General features: G+C 48.0%; 1 protein-coding gene across 1 annotated transcript; it reads right to left on the bottom strand.

The window, feature by feature from the left end:
- Positions 1 to 471: 471 nt before the first annotated feature.
- Positions 472 to 1,839, bottom strand: LOC142456022 (PRAME family member 6-like). Its single transcript, XM_075557326.1, has 2 exons — positions 1,684 to 1,839; positions 472 to 1,365 (listed from the first exon to the last, which is right to left on the bottom strand). Exons 1-2 carry the CDS (start codon positions 1,837 to 1,839, stop codon positions 472 to 474), a joined length of 1,050 nt encoding a protein of 349 aa, XP_075413441.1.
- Between the last annotated feature and the right edge of the window lie 16,018 nt (positions 1,840 to 17,857).

Here is a 17,857-nt window from a genome sequence, read left to right as displayed (position 1 = left end):
TAGGAGGCAGAAATGTAGGGCAGGGCTGCAGGACCGTGGGGTTCTCGCAGAGAAGGAGGTGGGGAGGAGAAAGTGTCCTAGCCACTCCCCTTGAGTCTTGGCATTCACGTTACCCAGTTCTTGCATGTTCCCGGAGCACGGATCTCAGTTTGCAGGGATCTGCCTTGCTCCTGGCTTATGTTTCTTGATGGTGGCCATCGTGGCCTCTACTGACTGGCTTGTCTGCCTGTCCATCCCAAGCTGAATCAAGGCTGCATATCGGTTGACATCAGTCAGATGTCCCCCCTCTGACCAATCCCTCCAGCATCCTTCTGAAACAGCCTCCTCCTGAAGGTCAAGGTGGGATTGAGAGGGCCAAGCGGAGGGTCTTGCATTACTGGTTCAGATGGACATAGATTACATCACATCTTTTGTAACAAATCCTACTATCAAAGAAGACCCTTAGGGGCCTGTATGGCTGCAGGATCGGCCTCAGCTCGCGATCACTTCTTCAAGGGTACCCTGGTGCAGCGCGAATCGCGGGCGCACATAGCAGTGCAGGGGGACAGGCAGCTGCAGAAAGGTAAACGTGCACTGTGGAAGAGTGAGAGCCAGCAGGTGCTGCAGGACAGCCATGGACACGAGGTTTCCACAGAGCATCAAGCTTCTGAGCTGGGAGCAGGTGCACAGAGCAGGCAGCAAGTCAGTGAGGTCAGAGTCGTGGAGGCCACGGTCAGCTAGGTCCAGGGACTCCAGGGTGGCCGAGACTCTCTTCAGCAGAGCAGGGAGGAATTTGTAGTGGCAGCCAGCCCTGCGGACAGCACTCAATTCCAGGGACCTTAGGTTACTGGTGCAGGGAAGCGAAGACAGGTATGTCAGGTCAGGGTTCCCAAGAATGCAATGCCTTATGCAGAGGATCTCCAAGGGGGCCTGCAGGAACCTGAGTAGCAGGCACAAGTAGTCCCCGAGCAAGGTGACAGACTGCAGGGTGAGGTGCCGGAGCCGGCTCACACTGAGGAGCTGGGAGCTGAATTGGTGAAGGAGCCTCCGCACCTTGTTGTCTTCTCTCTTCCCGGAGGCCCCCGTATTCAGGCTGCAATTCGCGAGAAAGAGGGTATGCAGGTGGACCGTCTGGGCCAGGAAAGGAGAAAAGACATTGAGTTCTTGCAGGTCCCCAAAACCCTCCACTTTCAACTCCTGCACAGAGTCCGGCTGCACCATGGTCAGGATCCCCTCAAGAATGGGAAGATCCGGGGGGAGCCCCACGAACTCCAGCTTCTTGCACCACAGCTGTGGCAGAGCCTTCCTCTGCTTGAGCCTGTCAATGAGGAAGGTGAGGACTTCATCGGGCGCCTGTTCCGCAAAGCAGCACACATCTCTGACCACCTTCACAGGGGCCAAGAGCAGATGCTGCGGCCCTGCCCTGGATCTGTCCCCTCAGAGACTCCAGCGTCTGGACCGGGTGGACTCTGACCGCCCCGAGGGGGCCCCAGAGGCACAGCGCTGAGTTACAGCCCACCCTTTTCAGTCATTGAAGTCATCGTTCAGATTCAGGTCCAGCACTTTCAAGTTGCATCTCCTGCGCTGAGCCTCCTGGGAGAGCACGATACCAAGCCCCTCCAGGCCAGCCTTTAAGATGTCAAGGGGATTCCGATGATCCTTCAACAGAACCCCCAAGGGGAGCCGGGAGAAGGGCCAGAATACAGTCATGGCTTTCACGATCTCACTTTGTCTCCGGAGCACGGCGACCTTGAACAAGGGAGGGAAGAGGTCGGAGGGCAGCCACTCCAGAGCCTCCAGGAGTGTGGCCTCGTCCTGCAGCACCCTGTGGACACTGAGGTCCAGGAGGCTGGACGGCATCCTGCCGAATCTGCTCCCAAAGGATCAGTGATAGTGTTAGAGACCGGGAAGGTTCTCCGGGGACTTAGATTCCAACCTGGAATCTTCTTCTGACTCTAGTTGGTCCAGAGGCTGCAGAATCCAAGATGGGCAGGTCCCATGGCAGGCAGTGGCCTCAGCAGCTTGAGAGGAGAATGAATCAAAGGTCAGTAGAAAGTACGGTTGCTGCTGTCTCAAGTCCACAGACATGGAGTGACACGGGCCTGCAGCAATGATCACAGCATGGGGACAATTCCGAGGATGGCCAGGACTGAGCAGGGATGCCTTCTGTCTTCATAGGGTGGTTATGGGTTGGGGTCGACTGGACAGCATCTAACTAATCACCATAAGCACAACCAAGAAGATTCCCTTCAAATCTCTGGGACCAAGGTTGAGAAGGGATGGAGGTTGTGTTACTCACCCCCAATCCTTGATGATTGAATGGGAACTGAAAGGAAAAACAGTGTATTGTGCAGGAAGGACGGATTCCAGAGGGATCACTTGCATTCATGCAATGGATATTTCAGGACCTTGAACCACCATGCTGTCTGTGATAGGACAATATCTACGGAGCACAGGAAAGTCTTCTCCACCCAGTGAAGGGTCCCACTTGCTCACCACCCTCTTCTGCACACACTGACACATTCTAGCAAGCGCTTCAGCCTGCAATTGACCCACCATGCGGTCAAGACTCACAGATGATGGTTGGCCAAAGGAATGACAAATTTTGAGTCAAAGAGGCAGGAAAAGCAGTCGGACAATATCATCCTAGTGCTAGAAATCGCAGGATAGATTTTTAAAGCACAATTGTATCTTCACCACACAACTTCTTTTCAACAACTCAGAGGCAGCTGAACACACGGCTGTCTGCACGGAGATCACACCAACTACATCTGTGGGAAGTGGTTTGCAGCACACTGGAGTCCCAATCTCAAATAAAAGGAAAGGACGATCTTTATTCCATCTTGGTGCACACAAACACAAAGCCAAGACGCGGGATCTGGATGAGGGAAGCCATTAGCATGAAAACATGTTATCTCCTAAGGATTCACAAGATGTTCGCTAATTAAGGAATTTCCATAATTTTTCTTGCGACTTGGCACCTATGACAACCAATGGATGGAGTTCAGCCTGTCCACGAGGATGCAGCCTGCGACCTCCCTGGGAGGTGGGCCCGAGATGCATCTCTCTGGAAACTGCTCACCCCTCTCTGCCTCCACCTTCCCATTTGCTGGTCCCCAGAGACGTGCTGAAGCCCCGTGACAGTTCCAGTACTACTGGATTGATTGGATCCACTGATTGTGAGCCCACTGCGTGTGATCAGACTCCCTGCATATGACTACATGCAGCTGAAGATGACTCAGGAATGATTGGACTGACAGCCTAGAATTGACCTGTGCTGGGATGTTTTCTCAATAGGTGATTACTTCTTGATACAAGACTCTTTCTTACACATGTGCGTGGAACTGGATTTGTTTCTCAACTCAGTCCAAGCTAACACAGGCAGGGACACAGAAAACTGTCTCAAATTCAGATCTTTAGGCACAATGAGAGGGAGGCGTGTGGAAGCCAGAACAAGGCCATGATTGAGACACACACAGCGCGTTGGATAGAACTTGGTCCTTCCAGCCAAGACAGTCTGGGCAAGAGGATCAGGGCATGATCCTGGCTGTGGACCCTCCAACACTGCCCACCAAGGACACACCCAGGCCAGCCCGTAGGGCCCTGGTCCTCCCTGGATTGTCTGAGAGAGATGGAATCCTCTCTCCAATGCACGCTGCCTGTGGGCAAGGTTATCTAGTGCTTTGGTTCAAGATCCCAAGGAATTGAATGAGGCTTGAAGGTGCAGGGACTCCGCTAGTGGTCTGGGCTTTTGCCTGTTGTCCAGAATCAGCCACACGGGAAATGCTCAGATTTGTAGCACAAACATCAAAGGGATGTCGGAGAAAGCCCGTTATTGGCAGTCATAAATCAAGCTGGGCCAAGAAGCCTGGGTCTGGGAGCAGCGTCTAGGAGCCGGGCAGGAATCGCAGGTCCACAGAAGGGCCTTTCTCCAGTGAACTCTTTTCACTGCAGTCCAGGACAGACGTCTAAGCCACGTCCACACAGCTTTCTCTGGTCTTCGCCTCAGTCTCTAAGCCATGGGGTCCCTTGGCCTCTGGCTTGTCAGGCAACGTTACAAAGCATTTTGAATTCTTCCTGATAAGTGCCCCAAAGGCAGTGCACTCAGCCAGGAGCCTCAGCCCAAAGGCGCTTCGCTGGAGCGCTGCAGACCAGGGAGCCCCCCACTGTGCTTCATGCTGTTGGTTCTGTTGCCTCCACTGCAGACACGTCTCTGCCACTTCTCACCACTGCTGGTGGCCCAGCCCTCTGCCTCCTGGACCAAGGACATTCAGCACAAGGACACCTGGGCCCAAAGGCGAATGTAGCTCCCCAGGCAAATGCTGTGAGGCACCCCACTCCGAAGGCAAGCCTGAAGGTTCTTGGCTTTCTCACTCCATAGGCAGAAATCCTCCCTCTGTCTGGTGTTCTTGGTTCTCCGGTCACAGCTGCTGCTGCTTTCTCTGCTATTTCTCTGGTGGCAGAGCTCTCTGTCTCCCAAAGTGGGCTGTTTTTGTGCCATGCAAGGGCCTTGGGGACCAAAGGATACATGCCACTCTGGCTTCTTCTTTATGGTGGTGAGGTGCCCCTCCCCCTTTTTGCTTCTGAGATGACTCATCAGTAGAAGGGCAGTAAAAAACGAGGAAGATGCTGACCCAGTGGCTTCAACAATGGGCTTAACTATGAAGGGATTTTGAGTACGATACAGGGCCGGGCAGTGTTTTGTCCTGTTGTGTATAGGGTCACTATGAGTTGCTACTGACTCAACAACAACAGGATGACAAAGCTGACCAGTCCCCACATGGGAGTCCATACGTCCCACCCTACACGGGAGTCATGTACCTTACTTACAGTACCAGCAAGATAACCAGTCCCCTTAGTGGGTCATAACACCTCATGCTTCCATAGTCCCACCTAGTAGTCACCTGTAAGATAACAATGAGGCTTCAGTTTCGGAAATCCCCAGAGGCAGTTCTACCCTGTCCTATAGGATCACTATGAGGTGGAATTGATGGGATGGCAGTGACTGGGTCACCTGGTGGAAGTCATATCAAGTCATTCACTCCTGAAAAACCAAGTTTCAAGAAACTGCACAAAGAAAAGGGAAGAAACCCCAAGAAAGACAGTAGTCAGAAATCTATGATTATTGCGGAACGTGGAGTTTTCACCACAAGTGAATGCAAACCTCTGGGCTGTCTCCTAAAGACACAACTGTCCTGCTAGTTCATCTGCAGATCTGTTCGCGTTAAAACCACCACCACCTAAATCTAAACTTCAGAGGACACGCTCAGCTCTCGGGACAGACACGTGGGTCATGCAGCTCCCAGTCTCTGCCAACGTTGGCTCGGAGAAAATGTCTGCAGCACAGGACCGCAGTGGTGGCTGGCACGCAGGCTCTGTGGAATGAAGTCAGCGCTTTGCAAAAGGAAAGATCCTGAAAATAAGAAGAATCAGTGCTCATTACTTCTCTTGGTTTATGTCAAGTTTTACTCCCCAATCCTAACAGACCCACTTGTGATGACTCATATTTGGATATTTCCAGTGGAAATGTAGAGGATAACCCCAGACCTCAATGCTAATCCATCTAAAAGGAGCGTTGAGATGAGATGCAGTCGAGTTCTGAGTCAATTTTTCCCAAAAGAAATAACTGAAAACTGATTAATCCGTTCTCGACCACCAAGTTTTTACCCTAATCTTGCCTTTTTTATACAAAACATCACACATAAATTTCATAGTAAATAAGTTCAGTGTTAAATAATATAATTTAAATAACAAACGCATTAAAAACAGTTTTTAACAAGTACAGTGTGGCCCATACCTTGAGATTGATGGGGATTGGGTCTGTGGGCACGGATGTGGAGAGGAGGGATGGAGAGAGAGTCATTGTTTGGCAGGGGGATCCCCTTCCTTAAAATCAACTGGGAGCTGCTTTTCAGGAGTTTTGTCCCTTCTGTGCCTTTTTTTACTAGGACCTGGCTGGCTTTCTCTTTAAAAAAATAGCTGTCTAATGTGGTCTGTTATTGGCATTTCCGTAACTGTTTTCTGAAAGGGTTTACTAAATTATCATCAACAATATTGATAACACAGTTAACCAGTTCCTTATTATGATGATTCTTTTCAAAAAAACTCTTTCTTAGGACCCATGTGGTTTTTTAAAATCTAAAAACAGTACAAAAAGCCACAAAAACTAAGAAAATTCTAGCAAAATGCTTGGAACACAGCTGCAAAAGGTTTAAAGAATGTGTACTAAATGCCAACTAATGCCCAGTGACTGAAACATGACCTGCTTTTGTTTACACACATCATGTGAGTCAGGTCAGATTCCGATGTTTTGTTTGAACTCCGATGCAACATTTTCTCTATATTTTGAATCAGAATCTATTAGATCACATACCGGGGTTCTGCTGTACCCAGTCAGGCAGACCTTGGTAGTTTTACTATGAAAGACACGTTTTATTTTGAACAAAATTAAGCTGGATTGACTTATCGCCCACCAAGAGAATTCATACAGCTTAGACAGCACCGCGGGGCGGAGCTTTGGGCTGGTAATTGCAAAGTCAGTTGTTCACATCCACTAGCCTCTCTGCAGCAGAGAAATGATGCTGTCAGTTCCCATAAAGATTTACAATCTCGATCACCCTAAGGAGCAGTTCTCCTCCATCCCTCGGGGTCACGCTGAGTTGGAATAGACTCAATGGCACTGGGGTTTTGTTGTTGCTTTTCCACTCAATCTGCCCTTGCTTTTGGCAGGGTGCCGTCTACCGCATGGCATTCTGCTTTGGCCGGGCCAGGCTCACGCCACTACAGGGAGGCACAGGAAAGAGGATGAAGAAGAAAGAGTTCATATAGCTGGATGATTAGGAGCTCAATCTTTGGAACCAGAAATACTTGAGTTCAAATCTCAAACCTACCTCTGACTCTGTGACCTTGGACCTCAAGTTCCAAATGAGTCTTGGTAACAATGTGGGGTGATTCAAAAGACCCCGTGAGGTGGTGATAATATGCACTGAGGGCTTCACTCAATGTGTGGTACAGGGCATGGAAGCAGCAAATTATCTTAGCCAAAGAGGGAAGGGGCTAGGTCAAGAGCAGTCCTCAAATAAATTGTTAGCAGATTATGATGCTTGAATCCACTATCTAAGCACTGCCTGATAGAACTTGCTGTGATGAGACAGATGTCCCAAATCTGTGCTGCCCAAGACAGTGGAATATGTGCCACAGAACACTGGAAATTTGACTAAAGGAAAAGGCATTCAAATCTAACCGATTCGCATTTAAACAGCTGTATACATGTAGATAATGCCCACCTGGCTGGGCAGCACGGATCGCTATTGCCAAGCTAGGCAAGAAAGGACAACTATTGTGAGAGAACAACCAAATAGGAATATAAGGAAACAGAGCTTGTTAAGATGGAAAATGTCAGAAAGAACCAAGTTTTTAATGAATGAAGGGCAGAATTCTTATTACATTTCTTTAGGACTAAAACATTTGAAACTTGAAGCATTTCTGAAGTTTAGAAGTCAACCAGTCCATTGCTAGGAGATGCCTGGTGAATCATAATTCTAATTCCCCTACAACAAAGGAGACCGCATTTTCACCTGGGATTATAATAACCACATTTGCACCACGTGACGAAGACCCTCAAAGAGAAACTGAGGCAGTGTGGGACTCTAATGATGAGCCCCAGCAAGCAGAAGCGAGTGTCCTGATCATCCTACCCAGAGCACACCTTGATCTTGTACAGATGACAGTCATATTTTGGAAAAGGTGGTAGAGAAAACAGTGTTCATGAAGCTCTCTGCTGAGTTGGCAATGAGTTTGCTCATTGGCAGGCTAATGACAAAGACTATAGGGGGAGAAATTAATAAAGTTGGCATGTTTTCTGTTCCTGTTGGCAGAACCCCCAAATCCAGGCATACTTGGCGTTTGTTCAGTAATAAAGTCAAAAGTGTCACAGGCATTTTTGAGAGAATGTCCAGTGATCAGATGAATGTTTTAGGAGAATTATAATCCAAGGGTCCCATAGTCCAAGATATAAAATTAATACATATTTGTAAATGGTTTTACATAACAATTAATATTTTACACAGCAATCTCACACCGTTGACGTAAAACTGAATGTGATCGTTGGATGACTTTATATCAATGAGATGCTCCTGGTTAGGGGTGGGGCCAAACCTGTCAAGCAAATGGTAGGTAGCTTGATGACACCTCGTTGGGGTGTCATTTGTATGAGAGTGAGGGATTCTGGGAACTGCATCTCTCTACCTCTCCGTCTTCATGACTTCCTGCCTTGAGGGGTAGCCCATGTGGATCACGCAGGCCACCCTGAAAGCTGTCAGTGCCCTGCCCTGTTTCCACTGACCTTGAATCCACATGACTCTGTACCTACTGGCTTGTGATCTCCCTGCAGTCTGTGTCATTGCATATGGCAGAATGAGTCTGAAGAGGGACTTCCAGACTGGCATCGGACTGATGAACTTGAGTTGGACTGGGCTGGGATGCCTTCTTGGTAAATAATTACTTCTTGATGTAAAGTACTCTTTTTTTTACCTAGATGAGTGTTACTGGATTTTTTTCTCTCTAGACAACCTGACCTCACACACCAAACCCGTTCTAACCCACTGCCTACCAGTCAATTCTCTACGGGTTTCCCAAGACTGTACAGGGACAGACAGCCTCATCTTTGTCCTTGGGAATGGCTGGTGGGTTTGAAACAGCAACTAGGAGATGATCAGCCTAACACCTAACCCACATGGCCCTTAGGGCTCCTCGTTGTAGTACTTGTGACCCTCAATTAGAACTGTTGAGAGTTGATCCTATTGGTTATTGGTTGGGAGTTCTTTAGCACATCCTCCATCTCCTCTTGGCCTGAGAGTTCCCACTTGTGTAAAGATGGGCTCAGTACTAACTACCTCATAAGATGGTCCTATGCAGGGATCCTCAGACTTTTTAAACAGGGGCCAGTTCACTGTCCCTCAGACCGCTGGAGGGCTGGACTATAGTTAAAAAAAAAAAAAACTATGAACAAATTCCTTTGTACACTGCAGATATCTTAATTTGAAGCAAAAAAAAATGGGAGCACCATTTGCATTAGCACTGTGATACAACCCTCCTAGAAACCACCCCAACCAACTAACCAACTTAAAAGAAATAGACCTAACTTCAGAAAAAGAGGCTCCCCTTAACCGCAAAAAACAAAGGCCCCACTAACTTCAAAATTTAAAAAAATAGACCTCCTAACTTCCAAAAAAAAATCCTAACTTGTTCTTACCTCGGTCCTTAGGCAGCAGCAGGCTCTGCACAGGCAAGCTCGTAACTCATCCGATCACACCTGAGACTGAGAGGAGGGGTCCAAAGATAGGAGGGGAGTCGGAGAGTGCCACGCACATCCCACGCAGGCGCACTGCGGCCCAGGACATGTCCACGTAGGCTGCTAAGCAGGACAGGCAGCGGCGGCAAAAACACCCTGCTGGCCCGATAAATGTCCTCGGCAGGCCGCATGTGGCCCACAGGCCATAGTTCGAGGACCCCTGATCCTATGGGTCCAGTTGAAAACAATTTGGAAAACCAGAAAGCACTTTGCAAATGAGGAGTGCCTTCAGTGCTTTTTTCACAATTACTGTCGTCAAAATGTTTATTTTCCCAACAATATAGCCTGGCAACTGTTTTCAGATGTGGAGGCAAGTCCACGCAGCAAAGGCGTCTGGCCTTCTGATCACTGCCCTGAGAACCACAGGGAAGTCTTCCTAGTGGGCACAAAGGTTGTCTATTTCTCTAGAAGTGCTGAACCCTAATATGCTGCAGAAATTTTTACCTTAAACACCATAAAATAAACACCCTTTTTCCCAATGCTAAGAATAGGATTGTAGACTGGAGCAGCCAGGACTGCCCTGGGGACCAGACAAGAGATGGTCCTGCTCATCGCCCAGTGCAGGAGTTAGAACACTGCTAGGTGAACAGGACCATACTTGGCCTGTTTTTCCAAATAAAGCTGTATAGCACGCAGCCAGAATCATTCATTTAGAAATTATCTTTGATTGTTTTTGCACGATACCGTGGCAGAGTTTAGGAGTGTCAGTGGAGATTTACTATCTGGACCTTGATTATGAATCCACTGGATGGCAGTGGGCAGTGTCATAGTGGGTTATGAGTTGTGCTGTGAACCACAACCTCAGCAGTTTGAAACCACCAGCTGATAGTGGTGAGTTGTTTTTTTGGTTTTGTCTTTTAACAGAAAGAATTGGCTCTTGCTTTAGAGAGCTCCAATATCACAAATGACACAGAAATTAGATTTGTTGAAGAACACGTCACCACTCTGTCTCTTGGGCAATCAGCAATGGGTTATGTTGACCCAGAAGCCTAAGCCTCCTCTGTTGAGACCAGGGCTGGGCTGGCCTCATGTCCTAGGCCTACAGGTTTCCTGCAGCACAATAGAAGGAACTACAACTGTACAGTAGGACGAGCTGAGACTTTACTGATGCTGCCCTGGGTGGGCTTTGGGTGAGAGAAGGATTTGATCGGCATAAGCCCTTGCTACTAAGCTAACTGCAATTCAAGCAACCCTGAAGGACAGAGGCGAATTGTTCCTTAGGGTGCCTGACCTTACCAGATTAGCTGCCCAATGCTTCACCAGCCGCATCAGCAGGGAGCTGTTACCAAGGCATAAAAAAGCAAACCAAATTAACTCCCATCCTGTCAATTCGGACTCATGGTGACCCTGTAGGGCAGGGTAGACCTGCCTCCGTGGGTTTCTGAGACCAACTCTTTAGGAGTAGAAAAAAACTCCCCTTTCTCCTGACACCAGGGCCCAGAGAGGAGAAAAGATAAATGAATCCATTTGGCAGGTCTTTCATCTCAGCATGCCAGGGTATTGGTTGCCTGTGGTGACAGGCCTCCTCGCTGCTCCGAGCTGTGATTCCTGGCTCGAGGGAGTGCTCGGATTGGCATGGTGTTCTTGACAGATGCACGTGGCAACCGGGGGACATCTCACAGTATCAAACGACTTATTATTTTAAACTATTTCACATGTCGGGCTCAATATAACACACATAAAAGGTGACACGCTCTTTATGTTGGACACGGAATTGTAGCCTTGTGAAGGGCTTCCCTGGCCCCATGAGCCTTTGTGTTTTGCCTTTTAACTTTAGGGGTACAGTCTGTATCTCTTCAAAGGAAATATAGATTTGAGGAAAGGGATATTTAAAAATTATTAAGATTTGATGGAACTCTCGAATTATATGATATGCATGGATTATGCCAATAAAACTATTAAATAAATGATTAAATAAATAAAAGTTTAAAAAATCAAAATCTTGAATGAGTTTTAATTTGCGTTATTTAATGAGGTAGGATTCAAAATTTTCGCACATTGTAGTTTTATAACGTTTTGAGCATTACAATTAATAAAATAAAAATTCTCATGTGGTCATGAGTGAAATAATAGGCCTGTCTGATTATTATTGTGTTCCCGATTTAGACAGCAGATGGGACAGCAACAGGGTAGACTCATTAATGTGATTATTTTCTGGCCCTCCACCCCCCTTACAGGCTCTCTCTGCTAGGAATCATGTTGATTCTATTCTCCCCAGCATCTCTGGGGAGCCATTGCTCGGGGGTGGGGGAGGAAGATAACCTACTGGTGGCACTGCAGCTTAGGTGTCGAGCTGTCAACAGCCAAATCAGTAATTCAGACTCGCCAGCCCCGGCTCAGAAGAAAGATGAGCCTGGCTGTCTGCTCCCGTGAAGACTGACGGCCTCGGGACTCTGGAGAGCAGTTCTACTCTGTCGTGTAGGGTTGCCATGAGTCATTCCCACACATGGGAATTGCCCATCCATAGGTCAGAGTTGGACTGCCTCTGTGGGTTTCTGAGACTGCACATACATCTTGATGGGACTAGAAAGCCTCAGTTTTTTGCCTTGAGTCGTCTCAAACTGCTGACCTTGCAGTTAGCAACACTATGTGTAACCCACTGGGCCCCAGGGCTCCTGACAGCAGTGGCTCTTCATGGATGGGGAAAGCCCTGGTGGTTCAAAGACGCGCTCAGCTGCTAACTGAAAGATTGTCAGTTCAAACCCTGCCAGGGACCCCCATGAAGATCACAACCATGAAAACCCTCTGATTCTCTTCTATGCTGTACCTCACGGGTCGCCAAGAGTCGGGCGACTACGCCAGCTGACAGCGAAAACAACGTGACAGCAACGTCCTCGCGGAGGAGCTTCAGCAGCTCCAAGTTCCCTGTGTCCTTGCTGCTGCTCTCTTGGTCATCAGCAGGACGGAGGGGCAGCTGGTGGGCCTGGCCACAAAGCTGGCCCTTGTTCCACAGACAGCTGCTTCCCCTGGGGTGCCATTAAGACCAGCCACTGACCATGCAAACCAAAAGCTGCTTCTCGGGTTGATGAAAAGAGATACACTTCCAAATCCACCCCAGGCACTCCCTCCAAGAATGCTGGGGCAGGCCGGTTTAATGACCAAGTGGGCTTCAGGGGTCAACTCAGCTGTCTGATGACTATAGCATATAGGTAAACCTGCAATTCGCAGTACTGTGACAAAAGCAATTAAAATAGAGAGAAGAAGAGCATAGTGGGTGAGCGGGTCACCTGCTGCGGCTAAGCACCATTTCCACACACACTGTCCAAGTTCTAGGAGCCCTGGCAGTGTGGTAGATCACACACTGGGCTGGTAAGCATAAGACGGGCAGCTCACCCCACCAGCGACTCCGAGGAAGAAAGATGAGGCTTGCTGCAGTCACAGGCTCAGACACTTCCGAGGGTAGTTGTACTCTGTCATGCAGGTTTGCTGTGAGTTAATACCGACTCAATGCCAGTGAGTTTTATTTTATTTGAAAAATAGATTTACAGCCACAAAAACCCACGAAGGCAGCTCTACCACCACCGCCCCTCTTTGGGATCAATTCCGAATTGACTTGATGGTAGTGACTTCGGATGCACTTTCTCTACCTCAGCTAGAGTCCTGTGGCAGTTCCACCAAGGACTGCTAACCACAAAGTCAACAGTTCAAAACCACCTGCTGATCTGCAGAAGAAAGACGAGGCTTTTTACTCCTGTAAAGAGTTAGTCTCTGAAACCCACTGGAGTAGTTCTATCCTGCCTTGGGTCACTATGTGTCGGCATCAACTCGATGACAGTGAATTTGGGATTTGATTTTTTTTTTTTATTTCCTCTACCTCAAACCTGTCTCTCTGTCTGAGGACCTCTCCTGGCTGCAGGCCTGTGCTTGGACAGAAGCACGTAGGAACAACACTCAGCAAATGAGAGATTGAATGCAGAGCCAGCCTAATACCAGCTCCTCCCCATCCCCCCAAGTGGAATAGTTCTGAGGATGTGGTCTACAGCCTTTCAGAAGACCCCTGTGGTTCCCAGGAGAAGTGCTTTCACCAGTGCGCTGTTTAATGTCCCTCCTCCCCCCTCACTTCTCCATTCGCACCCTGAGTTCCCTAAAATTGCCTTCCACATTAACTGTTTGTAGTCGCATCCTTATCTCAAAGGTCTTTCTTTACTTTGGGGGAAATTCAACTAAGATAGGCGGGCTGTAAAATCAGACTATATCGATTTAGATCCCGAGTCTGGTGATTGCTGCGTGACTTTGGGTAACATGCTTAATTTTCTGGTATCACAGTTGTCCTGTGGTATAAAGAAGAGAATCATTTCACCAATGTCATGAAGCTGCTGCAAGCTTTCCATGAGATACTGCTACATGCCAGGTACTCAGAATGATGGGTCCGTAAATATTGGCCACTCTTTCCCTAAGGTCTTATTCTTTCTGTTGAATAGGATCCAAACAGGACCAGGGGCTCTCTGCATCTCTTGGTTTGGAGTTTTGGTCTACATTAGCTCAGTTGCTTACAGAAAGATTTGAATTTTGGAATCTACCCAGAAGTACCTTAAAAGAAAAGCCAAGTGATTGACTTCTGAAAGGTTATCTACTAAAAACCCTACTGAGCACATTTATACTGTGATAGCTATAGGACATGAGGCCCTGGTGGCATCGTGACTGTGTATTGGGCTGCTAGCCGCAAGGTCAGCTGTTTGAAACCACCAGTGGCTCCGGGTGGGAAAGATGGGACTTTCTAGTCCTGTAAAAAGTTCTAGTCTCGGGAAATCACAGTGGCAGTCCCACTCTGTCCTAGAGGGTTACTCAGAGTGGGCGTGGACTCAGTGGCAGTGAGTGAGCTGTGTTATCTCTTTGTACGGTCACCTTGAGTCAAGTTGGTTCCATGATAAATAGTATGCTTTTGTTGTTTGTTTTTATCTGATTTTTCCAACCTTTCATTGTGAGTTAGGCATGGGTTTACAGAGCACATCATCGTTTTACGTTCAACAGTGGATTCACGGCTTATTTCAGCTCTTCCGTTGCAATCCCCTCAATGTGCCATCACGTAACCCACGTCTCCCACGTGTATCCTGTTTCCATGCCTTCTTCTTTCCCAACCCTCTAAACTTTGTCGTTGGGAAAATGCTGCCCTTGTGATCTTAAATGGTTAATTATTCTAAGACCAGGGGAGAGTGGCTAAGAGCCAGATCTTGGTGGGCTCACCAGCCTCCATCTCACCAGTAAGCCTAGTCTCTTCTGGTTGTGGGTTTGGTGGCACATCGTTCTCCAAGTCGTTGTAAGAACCTTCAACGTGAGTCTTCTGAAAGCCGTTGGTTGTGGTAGCTGAGCACCATCTAGTTCTTCTGGTCTCAGGGTTGTGGAGACTGATGATTGTGTGGTACATTGGTCTGTTGGACTCATTGGGCCCATGGGTCTTTCCATTTTCGTCACTCCTCTTTCATCTAGACAGGGAGAGGCCAATGCTTGCACCTTAGATGGCTGCCATGAGCTCTCGGACCCCAGTTGCTACTCACCAGAGCGAATGATGGTCTGCCAATCGACCTCCGTGTCCTCTGAGACTATTGTCCTGAGGCCCAGGCCCCAGGGACTCCCTCCCTCAAGGTGTTCTATTATGTCTAACAAGTTGTCCTAGCGTTGGTTGCTTTCTCTGAGCTCCAGCACAGTCATGTGCTTTCGGGATTTGTATAAACACATACAAATAGCCTGGGTCAAATCTCTATGTTTGTGGCTAGGCACCCTCGCTCCCTCCCATATCTGTTCAGCCTGCGTGCCTATCCCAGCATCTACTTGTAGATCACTACCATATTTCCGCTCTTGCCTTCAGCTCTTCTGGGAAACTTCCCAGTGTCTTCCCCCACCTCCATCATCTCCCCGCCCTTCCCTCTTACTGTATATTGCCTTCCCCCTCAACTCAAGTCAGCCATCTATGACTCCCCCTCCCTCCCTAACCTTCTCATTCTGGGAACCATCAAAGAGCGTTTCTTTTCACGGGGAAGCGCTTTCTTGACTTTTTGCCATACTGGTCTCACGCAGGACTGGTCCTTTTGTGATGGACTCACCTCGCTCTGTGCAGCGTCCCTCAAGTGCGACATCGCTGCTCTCTCAAGTTGCGTGGGACCATTCCATCGTGCCGATGGAGCAGCGCCGATTGTCCCCTTCTTCTGCCGATGAGCATCTAGGCTGTCTCCATCATTTTGTGATTGTGAACAGTGCTGCGATTAACATGTGTGTGCATGCTGTGTCTCTTCATTCTCTAGGGCGTGTATCAAGTGGAGGGTTTCTGGGTCATATGATATTTCTATGCCAACTTTCTGAGCGCTCAATCCCAACTCCCCAGCGGCTGGATCATTTTACAGTCCCACCGGCAAGGTATGAAAGCCCCAGACTCTCCTCCCCCTCGCCAGAATTTGTTGTTTTTTGTTTTGTTTTGTTTTACTTTTTTAACTTTGCTAGCATCCTGAGCCACAGTGGTGTAGTGGTTGTGCATTGGGCAGTGATCCACATGGTGGGCAGTTCGAAACCAGCAGCAGTTCCTAGAAGAAAGACTGTTTTCAGCTACCATCAACAGTTACCGTCTCAGAAACCCACAGGAGGGTTACTATGAACTAGCATTGGCTCAGTGGCAGAGAGTTTGGTTTGGGTATTAATGCTGAGGTCAGGTGCTATTGCCTTGCTGTTTTGATTTGCATCTCTTGACTGGCTAATGATCCCGAGCATTTCTTTATGTTTCTTGGCTGCCTGAGTTCTTCTTTGGGGAAGTGTCTCTTGATGTCAATTTGGATTGTTGGTCTTTTTCTTGCTGAGAGGTTGAAGTTGTCTGTAAATTTTAGAGCTGTGCCCCTTGTCTGAGGTGACAGAGGGTCTGAAAAGTCTTTCTGGAGCAGGTCACATTCTCACTGAGTAGTCAGAGGCCAGTAGGTGCTGGGCAGAAGATGATGGTCCCTTAGCACAGGGAACAAGAGCTGCACCTGACTCACTCCTGCTCCATGCGAGCAACTGTGGGAAGAAAAATACATGTTTTTCTGAAGAACTGGGAAATATCTTCTTGGGCTGCACAATGATTTATGGAGTAACACCCTGAAGTTCGTTAGGGAGCACTGGGCAGCTAACCAGTCTTGCTTCAAACCACCTGTTGCTTCTAGGGAGAAAGGTGAAGCTCTCCCTTTCCACAGATTGGCACCCTCAGAAAGCTTAGACAGAGTTGCTGTGAGTCAAACTCGATTTCATGGTAGTGGGTTTAGTTTGGGGTTTGGGACACAAGAATGAGAATAAGCAAGCTATTTGTATTTTTCCCTTCCACATTCCAAGTTCCCCAAGAGTTGAATTATCTAAATGTAATTGTGGGTGTGTATAGGTGTGTGAAGTTTTCTCCCCAAAAAGGTAAGGGCCTTCAAGGTAAGGGCCTTGCAGCAGAAATCCCACAAAAAGAATGGGCATGCCGGGCTCCTTGTTATGGATCAAATTGTGTCCCTCAAAAGTAGGTGTGATGGTTCCAGCATCTATGCACGTGCGATGGAGTCCTGGTGGCATAGTGGTTATGGTTTGGGCTGTGATCCACAAGGTTGGAAGTTCTAAACTACCAGCTACTCTGTGGGAGAAAGATAGGCTTTCTACTCTCATTTATAAGGAATCCCTCAGGGGCAGTTCTACCCTGTCCTATAGAGTCACTGTGACTCAGCATTGACTCTGTGGCAGTGAGTATATTTGCATGTGGCTGTAATCCTGCATTGCCCTGACTTACTTACTATGGCTTTTCTAGCGATTGTCTTTGTTACTCCCACCAAATGATTGGGTAGTTACATAATTTTGTGTCAACTTGAAGATATAAACATGAAGGGGTAGAGTTTAGCCTGTCAATCAGATCGCAGCTTGATGATCTCATTTGGAGGTTCCACTGAGATAAATGGCACTCCGTGGCTGGTCCCTTCCACTTTCACTGCCTTCACCTTCCTGCTATTGAGTCACTAAGAGCCCCGCCATTGGATCTATGGGACTTTGAATCCACCCGGCGGTGATGTTCCTGGGTTCTGCATCATGGTGTGTGGCTCTGTGAGTCTGAAGAGGGATTTATAGACTAGTATCAAACTAATGGCCAAGTGTCAAACTTATGGACTTGATCTGGACTGGGCTGGGATGTTTTATCTGCGCACAATTACTCCTTAACATAAAGCTTGTTCTTATACATATGTGTCACTGAATTTGTTTCTCTAGTCTACCCAGCGTAACACAATAGGGCTACGTAAATGTGAGGTGTCTGTAGCCCAGCAAAGTGATTGGATAGCTTGCTTAGAATGTAAATAAGGTACCTGGCATTTGAGGGGTGGGATCGTGTAGATAAGGAATATAAAAAGTGGAGAAAGTATCCACTTTGCCATCTAGTAGGCTTAACAAGAGCCATCCCAGTGGTGGAAAGGGGTCTCTCTCTACCATCGAGAGAGAAGACCCAAGAGGAGAGCTCGTTCTTTGAGCGAGATCCCTGTGCTGACCCTCCTCAATCCGGGAGACTGAGAGCCGGGACATTGGAGGCATTGAGCGATGGAGAGC

This window comes from Tenrec ecaudatus, chromosome 9, assembly GCF_050624435.1.
Source record: "Tenrec ecaudatus isolate mTenEca1 chromosome 9, mTenEca1.hap1, whole genome shotgun sequence".
Classification (NCBI taxonomy): Eukaryota; Metazoa; Chordata; class Mammalia; order Afrosoricida; family Tenrecidae; genus Tenrec; species Tenrec ecaudatus.
The sequence above is the reverse complement of the archived record's forward strand: the minus strand, read 5'-3'. Positions and strand labels throughout refer to the sequence as shown.